This window comes from Marmota flaviventris, chromosome 3, assembly GCF_047511675.1.
Source record: "Marmota flaviventris isolate mMarFla1 chromosome 3, mMarFla1.hap1, whole genome shotgun sequence".
NCBI classification, from domain to species: domain Eukaryota; kingdom Metazoa; phylum Chordata; class Mammalia; order Rodentia; family Sciuridae; genus Marmota; species Marmota flaviventris.
In genome coordinates, this window is record NC_092500.1 from 9,849,704 (window position 1) to 9,867,276 (window position 17,573).

The 17,573-nt window shown below is 35.6% G+C and overlaps 1 protein-coding gene across 2 annotated transcripts in view; it reads left to right on the top strand.

The window, feature by feature from the left end:
* Positions 1–17,573, top strand: part of Dmc1 (DNA meiotic recombinase 1) — a 35,917-nt gene that overhangs the window by 11,598 nt on the left and 6,746 nt on the right. Inside the window, exons 7-12 of one of the 2 annotated variants that reach the window (XM_027931513.2) lie at positions 1,275–1,316; positions 3,055–3,127; positions 4,923–5,014; positions 5,954–6,027; positions 6,155–6,269; positions 6,924–6,984. In XM_027931513.2, coding sequence (XP_027787314.1) covers positions 1,275–1,316; positions 3,055–3,127; positions 4,923–5,014; positions 5,954–6,027; positions 6,155–6,269; positions 6,924–6,984 — 457 coding nt within the window. The remainder of the gene's footprint in view (positions 1–1,274; positions 1,317–3,054; positions 3,128–4,922; positions 5,015–5,953; positions 6,028–6,154; positions 6,270–6,923; positions 6,985–17,573) is intronic. The other variant, XM_071609478.1, reaches the window with a different exon arrangement.

Below are 17,573 nucleotides of genomic sequence, written 5' to 3' on the forward strand. Positions count from 1 at the left end.
TACCACATATAAATAAGTAAATAAAATAAAATAAAAACATATTTTTAAAATAATGATAATTAAACAACAAATAGACAAATAATTTCCTATTTTGTAACATTATGAAATCTCAATTATAATACAAGATCATTTTGGGCTGCAAATCCATCCATTAACAGATGGTTCTTGGGGCTGGGGATGTGGCTCAAATGGTAGTGCGCTTGCCTAGCATGCGTGAGGCACTGGGTTCGATTCTCAGCACCACATAAAAATAAAATAGAGATATTGTGTCCACTTAAAACTAAAAAATAAATTTTTTTAAAAAACAGATGGTTCTTATTTATATTTTTCATCCTTTTATCTCTGATTACTATAGGAGGGAGTAAATTTTTTTCTCTTATTCCTTCAAAAGATAATTGAATAATGAGGTTGATCTTACATCTAGGCAATGCATGTTCCATGAACAAAGAGATTTGTTTCTCTCTTCCCTGATTATATTCTCTCATTTTTAAAGACAGTTCATGCATAGCACATTATATACCATGTTTGATAATTCAGTATTTGCTGTCCTTGAGGAACTAAATCCGTTTTGTTGTTTTTGTTGACTTGGGGAACCAAATCTGGTTTTCGTTATTTCTATTGACCCAGGCCTAGTGGCTTATCTTATTCTGCATTTACTGATATTTGTAAGTTTATTGTTTAATTTTAATTTATGAGAGTTCAATGGACCTAAATTGGCAGATAGGGAATATAGAGAGAATTTGCTTCTACTGGTTACTAGGGGTTGCCACCAGTTTGAGATTTCTTCAGTTCCTTCAGTTCAGTGGGAGAACCCCAGGTTTTCCTTTCCTTTCCTTTGGCACCTAAACTTTCATTATGTAAATATTCCCATGGAAATGGAATAAATTAAATTTAAATTAATTTTTATTTAAAAGACAGTTCTGTGGGAAAAAATCTTATTTTTGTAACTGTTGGTATTCATATGCGCAGAATCCACGTATGAATTGATACAAGAGGTATTTTTTCATGTTTTTTTTTTAGTTGTAGATGGACACAATACCTTTATTTTATTTTATTTATTTTTATGTGGTGCTGAGGATCAAACCCAGGGCCTCACATGCTAGGTGAGCATTCTACCACTGAGCCACAACCCCAGACCACAAGAGGTACTTTTGGAGTGAGATTTGACAGTTGGGAAAAAGAACAATAATATCTTGAGTCTGTGTTTGATTTTTTAATGAAAATATCTAAAAACTAACTCTGCATGTTTTTACTACCATTTCTATATTTCACAGAATTTCGTACTGGAAAAACTCAGCTCTCTCATACCCTTTGTGGTAAGGACACATGACAACAACATAATCGCAGTAATAATCATAGCATTCAATTATTCAGCATTTACTGTGTTCCTGACACTTTACATAATCTTATAATCTGAACAAATTTGTAAGAAAATTGAAGCTCAGAGAGATCAAGTCAACTGCCTACAGTTGCCCAGATACCAGAGCTGGTTTTTGAATATGAAATGCTTGAGATACTGCACCAGGAATACCTGAATGGAAATTTAAAAAAAGGCAAATTGGTATATGAATGTTTTGGAAAGGAGAGGCATCCACTGTCTCAATTTCCCCATTCCAGCTTTTCTATGTCATTTTATAAAATAACACAAAATCTGTTGACATCTAGAATCCTTTACTTTCTGTGAAGCAAGGTTGGCCCTAAGAGATACTTAAAAACAATTTTCCTAAGACAAAATAAGCAAAATATTTCACAAAGACACTACTTTGCATTTCTTTGACTTACATAGCAAAAACTGGAATCAAAATGTCTGACTCCAGTGTTGGCTTTACCATTAATACCTGTGTGACCTTGGGCAAATTGCTTTGCCTCTCTAATTTTCCTCATCAGTAAAATAGAAATAATGATAGTGCCAAATCTTTAAAAATAAATAAATAAATTTCATTTATTTTAAAATGAAATAATGCACATACCTGGTACAAAGTAACTCGCTAGTGTTAATTATTGCAGTGTGAAAAAAAAATCATCTTAAATTTTTGTCATACATTAATTGAAAGTAACTTAAATGAGTTATAGAGCATAAATTATATTTGTCATTATTTCTTATAAAAAAGAAAATTAGTAGCCAGATGCATTGGTGCATGCTTATAATCCCAGCTACTAGGGAGGTTAAGACAGGAGAATTGCAAGTTCAGGAGCAGTCTGAGCAATTTAGCCAGATCCTGTCCCAAAGTTAAATTTAAAAATGACTGGGGATATAGCTCAATGGTAGAGTTCTTGCCTAGCATTTGTGAGGAAGCCCTTAGGTTCAAACTCTAATATTGCCCTCCCGCTCCAAAAAAAAAATATTTGAATTCTACTTCCATTTCTTTGGAACAACTAAATTGCATGAGTATTTTCCATAGTGAAAAATGTTGAAATTCTTTATTGAATTAATTTATCCCACAGAATACTTATTATTTCACCACTGATTAATAAAATGAAAAATACCGCATACTTTTTAGAAACTAAAGGATCTTTTTTTTGGTTTTTTTGGGAGGGGGTACTAGGGTTTGAACTCAGGAGCACTAGGCCACTGAGCCACATCCCCAGCCCTATTTTGTATTTTATTTAGAAACAGGGTCTCACTGAGTTGGTTAGTGCCTTGCTGTTGCTGAGGCTGGCTTTGAAATCTCCTGCCTCAACCTCCCCAGCCACAGGGATTCCAGGCTCCAGGCGTGCGCCACTGCACCTGGAAAGGATCATTTTTTGGGCTGGGGATGTGGCTCAAGCGGTAGAGCGCTCGCCTGGCATGCATGCGGCCCGGGTTCGATCCTCAGCACCACATACAAACAAAGACGTTGTGTGCGCCAAAAACTAAAAAATAAATATTAAAATTCTCTCTCTTTTAAAAAAAATTTTGTGCTAAAAATAAAATTATTAAAAAAAGGATCATTTTTTTCTTTATCAAATTTACTAAAGAATTGCAACCAGCATAAATTCAATGTGTATTTATATATTCATTAGTACAAAGTTTATTTACTCCTATTAATATTGACTTTTTAAATTGCCCCCTAGTGACGGCTCAACTTCCAGGAGCAGGTGGCTACTCAGGAGGAAAAATTATCTTCATTGATACAGAAAATACTTTGTAACCCTTTTATTTAAACAAGATGCTAACACAATATGATATAGTAATGTGACTAACAGAGAGTTTGTTTGAAATATGTAATTTTCGTAATCATTCCATAAACCAGCAATAATGAGAAAAGCCAAAGGGAAAAACAATTACTGGTCAACTTCTCAAATCAATTTTTAGTTAGATTTTCATTTTCCACATGGGATTGGTGTAAAACTGACAAAAAAAAAAAGTGGTAGAGCATTCATATAGCACGTGCAAAGTGCTGAGTTCTATCCTTAGCACCACATAAAAATAAATATTTAAAATAAAGGTATTGTGTTCAACTACAATGAGAGGGGGGAGGGAATTATATCTTTTTAATCCTCTTCTCCAAAGAAATTTGCTCATAGAAGATAGAAGGACTTTAATTCATTCAAACTATGGCCTCAAAGGGGAAATATGGAGAGAAAGAACACAAAAGGAAGAAGGGCTGAAGCTGTTTGAGTCACAGAAAGAACTTCAGCTTAATAGAAGTGTGAAGTAGTCCAGAATACAAGGTGAGGCTGGAAAGGTTAGCCACAAAAGGCTTGGAAACCACACTGAGGGCATAAATTGCATACTTTTGCAAAAATCTAGGCAAGTAATGAGAAATTGATCTAAGTGGAAGAGTGACAAAAAGAAAAAAAGAGAGAAAAAGAAAAGGACAAGAAACAGAAGGAAAATGACAGGATTTAATGATTGCATTTTTGGATAAAAAAGTTTTGAGAAACTACTCGCAGGGATTTTGTTTAGATATTGGGAGAATAATGAGGCTAACAATAGAATTGGGAAGATTATGTTTCAGAGAAAAGTGATGTTCCATTTTTTAAAATATTTTTATTTGTGAATTGACCTTTATTTAATTAATTTATTTATATGTGGTGCTGAGAATCAAATCCAGTGCCTCACGCGTACCAGGCAAGTGCTCTACCACTGAGCCAGCCCTGATGTTTCATCTTAATGAGCTTAATGTGAGGTACAGGAGGATATACAAATGGCAGTTGGAAGTACTGAACTCAGCTTGAGGAAGGGTGGGACCAGAAATATAGATTAATTAACCAAAGCAGGAAGAGAACTTGGAAGAGGGAAGAGAATTAAGAACACAACTTTGAGGTGTGGCTAAAATGAGGAACTTACAGAGGTAGAGGAGTAAGAGGCAATCTGGTTGTTGAAGCCAAGCAAAGGAAAATTTCAAGAAGAGAATAATCAATAATAGTATACAGAGAGGGAGAGAGAGGTTTTGGAAATATAGACTGTAAACTGAAAAACATCACTGATATTGGTCATCGCGAGTTCAAGGGTTAGGTTACAGTAGGGTGAGGTGATGGAAGCTTCTTGCAAATAAATACTAAGGGAGTGAGGCACATGTAATTGCCCAGTGGATGAAAGAAGAAATACAGTAGTTGGATGAGGTATTAGGTTCTTTTTAAAAATATTTTTTAGTTGTAGATATCTTTGTTTATTAATTTATTTTATATGTGGAGTTTAGGATTGAACCAGTGCCTCACACATGCTAGGCAAGTGCTCTGCCACTGAGCTACAGTCCAAGCCCCACCTCCTCACCATTTCTATGATGGTTATCACACTATATAAGGTAAATTCAGGCACTTGTGAAAAATAAAATCTGGTACAGAATTTAAGTGGTTACTAGGATCCTTCAGAATACTTTTGCATGTACACAGTTTTGGCTCCGTTACTTTACTTATTTAAGGTGTTATATTTTGTAGTTATTGTGTACTTTTTTTTGGAATTGATTTATTGGATCCTTAATCATGGCAAACTCCAGCCGTCCGGATCGCCTTCGGGACATTGCTGATCGCTTCAATGTAGACCATGATGCAGTACTGGACAATGTGCTGTATGCGCGTGCATATACCAGTAAGAGCCCCTGCAATTGGATGTTTGGATTATTATAAGTTGGCAGGACTCAGAGGCCCTGGTTGAGTCATGCCATGATTCCTGGCCCATAGAAATTGTGAAACAATAAATGTGTTTTGTTTTAATCTGCTAAATTTGTGGTAAACTGTAATGTAACAACAGATCATTAATACAATCATTATTTCTGGTAAAAAATGTCTGGGATTGGGGCTGGGGTTGTAACTCAGAGGTAGAGTGCTTGCCTAGCATGCGTGAGGCACTGGATTTGATCCTCAGCACCACAAATAAAAATAAAATAAAGATATTGTGTCAACTTACGTAAAAATTAACAAATAAAATAACTAAAACGTAAATATTTTTAAAAATCTGTGATTTAAAATTATCCACTAAAATAGAGTTTCTAGGGATAAATTTTATAGTTTAATACTTTTAAATACATATCATTCTTTTTTAAAATTTTAAAAAAGTTGACAGCACTGATTTACAATTGAGTGACACAAAATTTGGACTGTTTTTCCTTGTTTTATTAACTTTTCTTCAAATTAGTTTTCCCACAATTTTATCATCTGCTAAGTCCTCAGTTACTAAAATGCCCTCAAATAATTTCTTATTCTTTGTCTTTGAAATACAGAGGTGTGTGTGTGTGTGTGTGTGTGTGTGTGTGTGGCTGGGTATTGAATCCAGGACCTCATGCAAATATGTGAGGTATGAGCTCTACCACTGAGCTCTGCCCCCAGCCCCCAGAGCAACATTCTTTTTGGATAAAGTAGCAATTGCCATGCATGCTAAGGCAGGATATGCAATCATGTTTAGTAAAGTCATAAATAATTAAGAGAATCCTTCAAGGACTCTTTGTTGCCTGGTTCCCAGGGACACGAATGATCTTAGCGTGTGCTGCTCCTACCTTTTCTAACGTTTTCTCACTGCATTTTCCATTAGGTGAACATCAGATGGAGCTACTTGATTATGTAGCAGCAAAGTTCCATGAAGAAGCTGGCATCTTCAAGCTACTGGTACAAGCTTTTAAATATTGCTCACTCACAGAGCTATTTACCATGTTTTTCTATTAATTCCTATATTTTAATGGACTTATTACTTCTATTTTTGAATGTATATTTACTTTACATTAATCCTGTGCAGATCATTGATTCAATAATGGCACTTTTTCGAGTGGATTTCAGTGGTCGTGGAGAGTTGGCTGAACGACAACAAAAATTGGCCCAGATGTTGTCACGACTCCAAAAAATCTCAGAAGGTAAATCTTTTTTTTTTAATATTTATTTTTTAGTTGTAGTTGGACACAATACCTTTATTTTATTTGTTTATTTTTATGTGGTGCTGAGGATCGAACTCAGGGCCTTGCATGTGCTAGGCAAGCGCTCTATTGCTGAGCCACAACCCCAGCTCTAAGAAGGTAGATCTTTAAAATAAAATGGCACTATCCAAATTACTATATGTTTTGCAGAGAAGCTCAGAATAATGTCAGGAGGTAATATTTTTTACCATCATGGAAATACAACTCTTTAATAAATAAAAAAAGGAAAAAAAATTTTTTTAAAGAAATACAACTCATGGGCTGGGGATATAGCTCAGCTGGTAGAGTGCTTGCCTTGCATTCACTAGGCCCTGGGTTCAATTCCCCAGCACCACACACACACAAAAAAAAAAAAAAAAGAAGAAAGAAAGAGAAAGAAATACAACTCTTAAAATTAAAATATTGATTCTGACTTTGATAATAAAATAATAACTTTAAATAAAATAATTTCTGTTATCAATGAAAAATGGGAATATGATCTTGTTTATAAAATAAATTCATGTATAATATTCCTAAGCTCTGAAACCTAAATGATGAACTTTTAATCTTCTTATTATCCTTCTCTAAGTTTCTTAATTTAATTTCTTTGTGCAGAATATAATGTGGCTATTTTTGTGACCAATCAAATGACTGCTGATCCAGGAGCAACTATGACGTAAGCCCCAATATTCTGCTTTTGTACTTTACAGGTTAATATCAAGAGGTTTAGAGTGTAGAATAAAATAATTTCAAAATAATTACCCTTGATGTGAGTACAAATATATCACAAGTCACTTTACTGCAGAATGCATAGTATTTAATAATTGCAAATATTATGTGTTATCTGGAATCTTGTTTTTCTCTAATTCTTTATAAACTAAAGCAAGAGTTTATTTAGCAGTACTGCAGGCTACACTTTGATCTGTGACTAAAGGCGAAATGAAAGACAATAAGAAAAAAAAAATACTAGGGAAATAAAAGCTTTTATTCCAGATACACAAATGGTTTCTATTACCTTGATAAATTGTTAGCCTAAAAACTAAAAAGCAGGCTTCCTTCAGGATATTCATGAGATATCTTTTTAAAAGGCCCTAGAGAGAAGCCTCCTGCTTCGAGAAACAATTTCAGTCTATATGAGTGAATTTGTGGCCTGCTTCGAGAAACAATTTCAGTCTACATGAGTGAATTTGTTGAAGTATTTATGCACATAACAGAACTACTAATGGCTCTGTGTGGAAGATGACAGGGAACAGAAGGATAAGGAAAAATCAAATAGGATAGTAAAAGCAGAAAATATAAAAAAAAGTTTGTTGTCACTATCCAAAATTTTGAGCATTATGGATCTGAATAGGCAGTCAAAATAACCCTAAATTTGTGATATTAAATGATTTTAAAGAACATTTTCTTTAGAAATTTTTTAACTGGAGGAAAGGTGCAAGATATGTGTGTGTGTGTGTGTGTGTGTGTGTGTGCGCGCGCGCGCGCATATATATGTATACAATGTACCAGGTTCATCAATTAACATTTTATCTCATTTTTTCTCCTTTGTGTATGTGTATGTGTTGGTATGTATGTATCTATAAAATCTCTTTGTCCATACACACAAACATACTCATACATACACATGCACATACATATGTATTATTATTTTGATGTGTGAATGATTGTAAGGAGTTACTTTATTTCCTCTGATCATTGAGAATTATTTGCAGACACCATTAATCTTTACCTCTTAGAACTAGTCTATCTCTTCTAAGAACAAGAATATTCACTTACATAACTACAATATAATTATCATAATCAGGATATTTAAGATTGGCATAGTAGTGTTATCTAATATACAGTGTCTTGCTGGGTACGAGGATGCCTGTCTGTAATCCCAGCAACTTGGGAGGCTGAGGCAGGAGGATTGCAGATTCAAGGGCAGCCTCTGCAACTTAGCAAGACCCTGTCTCAAAATAAAAAGGTCTGGAGATGTAGCCCTGTGGTAAAGTGCCCCTTGGTTTAATCCCCAACAACAACAACAACAAAGATAATATATATTACAGTTGTCTCCAGATATTATAATAATGTTCTTTATAGTTGTTTGTATGTAAACCATTTTAAAGGAGTTTGTTTTGTTTTTTTACCTTCAGTTTAGGATCAGTTGAAGATCATGTATTGCATGTAGTTGTCATATCTCTTTAGTCTTCTTTAGTCAGAACAGCTTCTCAACCTTTGTTCAATTTTTATGGCACTGACATTTTTTAAGAGCAATTCTGCAACATCCTCAATTTGGAGTTGATTTTTTTTGTTGTTATTTAAAATGCTAAGACTGGGGATGTAACTTAGTGGTAGCATGCATCAAGCTCTTGGTTTGATCCCCAGCACTACAATAAATAAATACATAAATAAATAAGTGAAATGTTAAACACTTTGGGCAGAAAAACTCTATAAGTGATACACCTACCTTCTCAGTATATCATGTCAGGAGGCACATGATGGCAGTTCGTGACATTTTTAGGATGTTTGATCATGTGATTAAGATGGAATTCATGAGATTTCTTCAGTGTAAAAGACAAAAATTTCTTTTCATAAAAAGTAATTTATTGGGTGAGAATCTGAAGCTTTGTAAATATCTTCTTCTGCAATAGCTTTCACCATTTATTTTAGTATCTCATGCCTAAATCAGTTATTGTTTTGATGGTTGCAATACAAAGTTGTATTACTTTGAAACCAAGGCAACCTATTACATAGTATCAGATGTATATATTAGAAGATATTTGATATGCTAATGTAAATTCTATAAATTGTACTGAGATGAATGTCTCTTTTTAGGCTTTTTCTAAAAAGTATTGTTGCATCTTCTGCAGTTTAATACATTTCTCATTTTCAATACCTTTTATGAGTATTTTCTACTTAATTACAAGAGATTTCAACATGATAATTATTAACTATACAAATGTTATTAAGAAAGTTAAAAGAGATGAGGAAGGGAACTGAGGTTCTAGCTCAGTGGTACAGTGCATGCTTAGGGAGACCTTTGTTCAATCCTTAGCACACAAAAAGAAAAGATTGAGGAGGATAAAATCAATCATTTTTTAATTCAACATATATTTATTGAAAATCTATGTAATTGAGATTCTGGGAAATAATTCACTAGTGAACCAAGAGACAAAACCCCTTAGACAGGCCTAGAGGTACACACTTTAATTCTGGTTACTTGGGAGGTTGAGACAGGAGGATCGCAAGTTCAAGGACTGTGCAACTTTGCAAAAACCCTGCCTCAAAAAGAAAATTTAAAAATCTGGAAAGTAGCTCAGTGGTACAGCTTGCTTGCCTAGCACATGTGAGCTCCTGGGTTCAATCCTCAGTACTGCAAAACAAAATAAAACAAAATTGTAAACATTTGCCTCCATAAAGAATAATAAAAAGAAGAAGAAGGATAAGTGTTGTCCATCTAATCTGACATTTTAAACTCTTGGTATGTTGTACATTGTCAGTAGTATAATCCTTGAGTGCCTAAAGCAACCTTCATAAAGTACTTCACAAAAAGAATAATTTTAAACCGAAGAGAAATGGAAGATTTTTAAAGGCTTGCTTTAAAAAGAAAAAATGACTCATTTGCTCAGAGGGAGGAAGTGGGTTGCATTCAAATAAAACAGCACAAGTTAAAGAGCAATGTTCTGTCTTCAGGTGTGGGGAGGGAACATTGAAGAGGCCAAAACTGTCACTCTGGAGTTGGAAGGCAAAGGAAATTGGTAGAAATTAGGTCAGATAGGGGTGCTTTTTCTTATATTTGTAGAAAGTTTCAAAAAGAGTAAAACCATTTTGAATTAACTCTTAAAGATGATGAAAGGAGAAATCAAGAAATGACAGAAAGTTAATAATTGAAGAATGAGTTGGAAAGAGGAGGAGATTTGTAGTGAAGAGAGCTAAGTAGCAGTCAAAGAAGGTAACAAAGGCTAGTATTTTTGCTGGATAGGTCTGCTGTGAAACATCTCCTCCACCTAGCTGAGTTGTAAGGAAACAAGGTTCACTATAATTAGTATGTTCTAAAGTATATTAAATTATAACAGTACAGATTAAATACATGTCTTCCTATAAAGCACAAAATTACTACATCTAAATGAAAAAAGCCAGGAGAGTTTTAAACTAAAGAATTTCAAATGCTACTAGTAAACCTCCCATAAAGAAAATATCTTTGTTTCTCTGTGTTGAAGAACTCCAAGCTGCAGCTCGCCTGGAGCCTGTCAGAGAAATATCACTATAATTGGTATGAGTCCCTAAGTACACTGACAATAATTGAGGCTTATATCCCATGCATTATACTTGATTGCACATCGTATTAAAAAGGAACAAAATTATAGAGGCGTGGAGCTGCCATACGATAGAGCGAGCAACAGCTCCTAGACAAGGCTCACAGATACAGACTTTAGAACTGAAATGATCCAACTGATGAAGGCCTGGGAAATAACAAGTCAGTTGCAGCCTGGTAAGCTGCACTTCGGGGCAAATAATGTCATGAACAACAAATAAGACCATGAAGTTGCCACCTACTTCTGTTGTGTATGTTTTCCTAAAACAAAAAGTCACCTCAGAACATTTGCAGGCTTACAAATGCACAGTTTATTCCCCATGCATGTCACCTACTGATTCACATCCTTAGCATAAATCAAGAGGTGATGTGTTTAGAGAGAAAAAAATATTAAACCAGGGTCACTAGTAAAGTGACTCTTTATAAAGCATTTAAACTATTTGAACTTCTTCTCCCCCAAAATGATTTTTTGCTAGGTACTTTCATGACTTATCTTATATGTGACCACAGTGTATCTCAGCCTCCATGGGTCTCTCTGTCTTTTCTGTGAACCCAATTTCAATATGTGGCTACATTCCTTCCACCCAACAAAAAACTAGAATTCCATCTTCAAATTTTTGGGGAAAAAAATGTAAGTTTTTTTTGAGGGGGGGGGGAGTTGTTTGTGTGTTTCACATATTTTAGGGAGCAAACAGAGGGAAGTGTTACTTAACAAACTTCTTAAACATAACACTCTTTTTAAAAATGCATCTCTATATCCCCCAAATTCTTCTCTCTTGACAGTCCTCTTTTTTCTCCATGTTCCCTTAATCTCAAAGCCTCCTCCTTCTTGGGCTAGTTCAATCAGCCCTCCTCTCCTCTATGGACCTGTTTTCAAAAATTCCATCTATAAACTTGACCCTTACAAGTCAAAAGCACCAGTGCCTGTTGTCCTCAGGCTTGCCCTAGCCTCTATCTCTCAGGGTCCATACTCCAACCAAAATATGAGTAGGTATTATGAGTATTCCTCACTTATAAAAGTGGGAATGGAGGCTCAGAGTACTTAATAGTTCTCAGTCACACAGTTTAAAAAAGAAAAATTAGGAAAGCCAGGATTTGCACCCAGGTGTCTGATGTTGATGTTCTTTCAGCCTCACCATGAAGCCTCCCATCTCACCCCATCCATAACTCTGTACCTCATGACCCCAGCATCTTAATTTGAAGTTGGTAAACCAGAATGTTCTGGGTCAACACAGAACTACCCTCAATGATATAATATTCTGTATTCTGTTCAACCAGAGTGGGAGAAATGAATAATCTCTCTCAGTCCCTCTTTATCTCTAATATCCACCCGTCTCTTCCTCCTCTTCATTGTACTTGCTGTCTTCTGAGAACATGAGGAAAGTAAGGGAAAAGAAAACATTAAAGAAGAGAAAATAGAGAATAGGGTAATGGAGGGATGTGGGTGGTTTTCTGATGCTGTTTTAACTTGGTCAGAAATAGAAGTAAATTAAAGCCCTCTAAAGAATGTGAAGTGCTATTACACCTTCTTGTACTTCACCTCAAGACTTAGCTGCTAGAATACTCAAGAAGGTCAACGAAACATGAAGAAAAATTTCTTAGTCTACATTTCATTGAAAAAGTGATTGTTTAAACTGAATAATTTAATTAAATTATGATAGTTTTCATTTATTGAGGATCTCTTATGTGCCAGGATTGCTGTGAGGTTAAAGCTGATGTGTATAAATGACCTGGCACGTAGTAGGCTCCCAATGGATCATATTAAACATATCTTGAATTTTCACCACATCCCTAAAAGGTAAGATCTTTTTATTCCCATTTCACCATGAAAGAAACTGAGGTTTCTAAAAGTAAGTAACTAACCCAAGATAAATAGGTAATCAGGTTGGGGTAAGGATTAGGAAAGTAGATAATAATATCAAGTGTAGTCACTGGTCTACTGCTTTACCTCAATTATTTTAATAACTGTCGTATCAGGTACAGTTATTATTGCCTATATAAAATGAAGAAACAGAATAGCTGAATAATTTTTTTCTGAGGTCACATAGCTGACAAATCAGAATTTGAACTCAGGACAAATCCAAAGCTTATATGCCATACAGTACACCAGGGTTGTACCTGTCAAAGGGAAGGCAGGCATCCTGTCACCTGAGAGGCTTTGCAGGGCATATCCACTACTCTGGTTACCTGACTATGATTTAGGACCTTCAGCCTTGCTGCCAGAGATTTTATTAAGTCAGTCTACTGAGAACTAATGCATTTCTCCAGGGCAGACTCACATTAATTAAGTTCATGAAACTCAATGAAAAAACCAGAAAACCAGTTTGTTGATAATGAAAAACGTAACTACATTTGAAGTTCATGTGACCAGTAAGCATGTAGGTAGACTTTTATCAGAATCCAAATTTTAATCTGTAATTATTTACTAAATACAGAGCCCAAGCAAAGGGAAATAAATTATATGATTTAAATAATGTCTGTCACATAGTGAGGACTCAGTAACTCTTGGTTATCATTATGATTAATATTCATGTACACCATAGGGGAGGTTCATGAATCTTCTAAACTTAAATGAAAATTTTATGTGTGTGCATATATGCATTTTGCTGGAGGAGAATCCAACTCTTTTTTATTAAATTATCAAAGTATTGATGACCTGTAATAAACATTAAAAGCCATAAATTCTACACAGAATCCTAAATACCCTACCATGATAGAGCAAACAAAATTGAATTGACTTGAAATTCTCGCAAGTCTAAGGTTTTTATGCTGTATCACAGTCTATTTTGATTAACATCTCAGTTTATCATTTTTGATAACTTTTTATCCCTATAATATCTTTTCTATAGCTTTCCTTAGCCCTTTTGCAAATTCTATAATTTATTTCCCCATACAGTCCATCTCCCTTAGAGATAACCTTCTTAATGTTCAGGCTTTCACCTGTAATAATCGGTGACAAGCAGCAGCACCTATTCTCTTCTGTGCATAGGGCATCACACTAGTAACAGCTGACAGTAGTTCACATAGAAAAAAACACAGAACATCTACAAGCTCCAGCTTCATGCTCTTCTTTAAGTTATTTGTCATGGCCAGGGGTTGGAGAATTACCTTAATGGTGGTGGGGGATCAATCTCCTTTTATATTTACCTTTCTGTCAGAGTACTTTTCAAAAGTTCCATGATTTAAAGCTTCTTTGAAGAGATGTCACAAATGTGTCCAGAAAGACCTAGATCAGGGAGAGCCAAATTATCTTCTCTGAATTTATTCCACAATGTTAATGGAGGACATTCTACATTATAGGCACTTTTTTAGACACTGGAGTTATGAAGATGAACAAGGATTGAGAGTATAATAATGGAGTACGCTTTAAAAGAGAAATACACACTGTGCCAGAAGACCACACAGGGGACAGAAGATCAGGCAAGGGTCCCTAGAAGGAATGGCCCTTGAAGGATGAGTAGGAGCTGCATGAGCAAACCCAGTAGAATAAGGTTTTCATTTTAGAGAGAACAGTGTGTGCAAAGGCACTGAGGTATAAGAAGACTTGCTTAAATAAGAAAATTTTTAAAAAAGAAATTTGAGAGGTAAGGAGGGAAAAATGAGTGCAAATGTAAATGAGTACATAGGCCGAATATTAGCTTTCCATTACTATAACAAATACCTAAGACAATCAACTTATAAATAGAAAAATTTTATTTTAGTTTTAGAGGTTCTAGTCCATGATCAGGCAGACCCATTGCTTTTAGGCCTCTGGTGGGTATGTCAGATGTCAATGGCAGGGAGTTTACGGCAAAGCAAAACCACGTCTTATCGCTAGAAAGAAAATGAGAAAAAGGAAGAAACCAGAATCTTATGTTTGCTTTCAAAGGCATGCCCCCAGGAACCCAAATCCTCTGATTATGCCCCACCTCTTAAAGGCTTTACAACCTCCTAATGATGCCACTTTGGTGATCAATCCCTTATTAACATATGGGTCTCTGGGAGACATTTAAGATTCAACTTATAGCAGTGATAGGTGTGAGAAACACATTCACATGTCCAAACTCAAAGAATGGACTGAGGGACAAAGGAAAGGAGAAAGTGAGGCTTTAATTTAATGATAGTCTTGGAAGATTGTTACACCCAGAATTGTTACAATCAGTATTTTATCCCCTAAAGCACAATACCCCTACCAGGTCCTCATTGGCTGAGTACTATGGGATGCACAATCTTCCCAAACCTTGCCTAGGTTACTTAAAGAAATATATCTTTAGTTATTCCAACCTATTTTGTTCTCTTGTGGTGGGAAGGCCTTTCTGGGATTGAGTGCATTTTGGCATGTATGACGTTTATCTTTGTTGGTCAGGAAGGCCCTTTCCCCTCCCCTCCTGTAGTCAAGGGGCTGTGAATCTGTCACAATCAGATGCTAACTGCTGGTAACCATTTGTTCTATTTCTTCTTACACTGATTTTCTTATATCCTCAGTAATTTTATATTTAAGGCTAAAAACTGTATTCTGAAATTGGACCACCACTTTCTATTTCTCACAGTGAGTAGAAAGAAGAGGAAGTTGAGGGAGCTTCCCTCTGAGGGCCTTTGTTTTCTTTATGAAGTAGCAGGCAGTGTCATCCTAGGTGAAGGGATAAGAATGAAAAGGGGGCTTAAGGAGATAACTGTGGAAAGAGAAGTGAAGCTAACCATGGAGGAGAATCACTGAGTAGAATTGAGACAGACTGTGAGAAGCAATAACATAGCTGTTGAGACTTCTGTAATATCCCAGCAACTTAGGAAGCTGAGGCAGGAGGAAAACCATTTATTTTGAGGCCAGCCTCAGCAACTTAGCAAGACTCTGTCTCAAAATAAAAAATAAAAAGGGCTGGGGTTGTAGTTCAATGGTAAAGTACTCCTGAGTTCAATCCCCAGTACCCCAAAACAAACAAACAAATTAATTAATTAAATAAAGACCTCTTTCTGTCCATTTGCCCATTTAGCTAACCCTAACCCTGACTATTTTCTCTTATCTCCTCAAATGGAACTTTCCAACTGGTCTCAATTTTATTTTTATCTATTTACTGTGAAAGCACTAATTTTTTTCTGAAGTCAAATATTCTTAGAATTTCTGTAGATTTGATATCTTAGGCTGAGAAAACATTTGTGAGCACCAACCTTGTAGCTGGTTGCTAACACACTAAATGCAATGTGGTTTGCTCTTAAGAAACTTAGTGATAGACAGTAAGAGAGGGAGCAAGAAGGAATATAAGAAGTAAGTGAATAACAGTACTAAAAACAGAATATGAACAGTGCATTACAGAAGCATAAATCATTATATTGTTTGCAGGTTCAGTGTCCAGAGCCCAGCTGAGAATACCATCAGGGCCTAAAACAGCCCATCTTTATAGAACACAGGCTCTATTTCTTTCTCTCTCTCTCTTTTTTTTTTTTTTTTTGGTACCAGAGAGTGAACTCAGGGACACTCAACACTAAGTCACAACCCCAGCCCATTTTGTATTTTATTGAGAGACAGGGTCTCACTGAGTTGCTGAGCGCCTTGCCATTGCTGAGGCTGGCTTTGAACTTGCGATTCTCCTGACTCAGCCTCCCGAGCTGCTGGGATTGATTTTTTTTTTTTTTACTTGTAGGTGGACATAATATCTTTATTTTATTTATTTATTTTATGTGGTACTGAGAATGGAACCCAGTGCCTCACATGTAGGAGGCAAGCGCTCCATCACTGAGCTACAACCCCAGCTCTTGCAGGGTTCTTTTAAGACCATGAAGAACCACCCACAGGAAGGAGTGACCCAGAAAGTTGAGAGCCACTCCACTAAAAAAAGTGACATCAATCTGTAAGCATTATGGAGACAACTCACTTCCTCATTTCTTTCATCTTCCTGTGATACTTGATTGCTTTCATGAACCTGCAGCTGCTGGAAAAGCAGCCCAGACTTCTGATTCCTCACTGCCTGGCTTTGCTTTCTTTTCTTTCTTTCTTTATTTTTTTTAAATTTTTTAGTTGAACATGGACACAGTACCTTTGTTTTAGTTATTTATTTATTTTATGTGGTGCTGAGGATCAAACCCAGTGCCTCACATGTGCAAGGCAAGCGCTCTATCAATGGGCCACAACCTTAGCCCCTTCTTTTCTTTATTTTTTAAAAATATTTTTAGTTGTAGATGAACACAGTACCCTTATTTGTTTGTTTGTTTGTTTATATGCAGTTCTGAGGATCAAACCCAGTGCCCCACAGTGCTATGTAAGTGCTCTACCATTGAAACACAACCCCAGTCCCTGAATTTACTTTCTTGATAGTGTTTCACTTAAAATTAACTGTTCTTGTTCATATTTTATATTTGATGAATCTTAACCAATTTCATCCATCCCAGCCAGGAATTTTCTGGTCTTAACCTCTGAGCCATTTAATCAAACAGCAGTTTATGTCAGCAGACTCCTTTACCCAAGAACTTCTTCTTCCACCAACCTATAACCTACATATTTAACCTCATGCCAATCATCCACATTCTCACTACACCAAGCCTCAAGCTTAGAGTAACAAGAATCTTGAACATCATGGAGCAAGCACAATTTGAGTTAACTTAAAACTACATTTTCTGAGAGCTAAAGCTATTATATTATATTAATCATAGTTTATTTTGGTCAAGTATAGCTAGTTAGTTTACACTCAGTTCTCTTTATTAATGATTTCTAGGTTTTCTTCTGCAGCAGTTGAGCTGATCATATTAGTTTCTGCCCCCTCCACATTTTAGTAATATGATGAATTACTAATTACTTGTGTTGAACCATCCTTGCATTCCTGGGATATATTCTGCATTATCATGGTGTATACTCCTTTTGATATACTGCTGGATCCAATTTGCTAGTACTTTGTTGAGGATTTTTGCAACTAGGCTTTTTAAAAAGATTTACCATTAGGGTCATTAAGAAACTCATTTCTTGCCATGTAATAGTCCCTTATGATTATGTTTCTCAA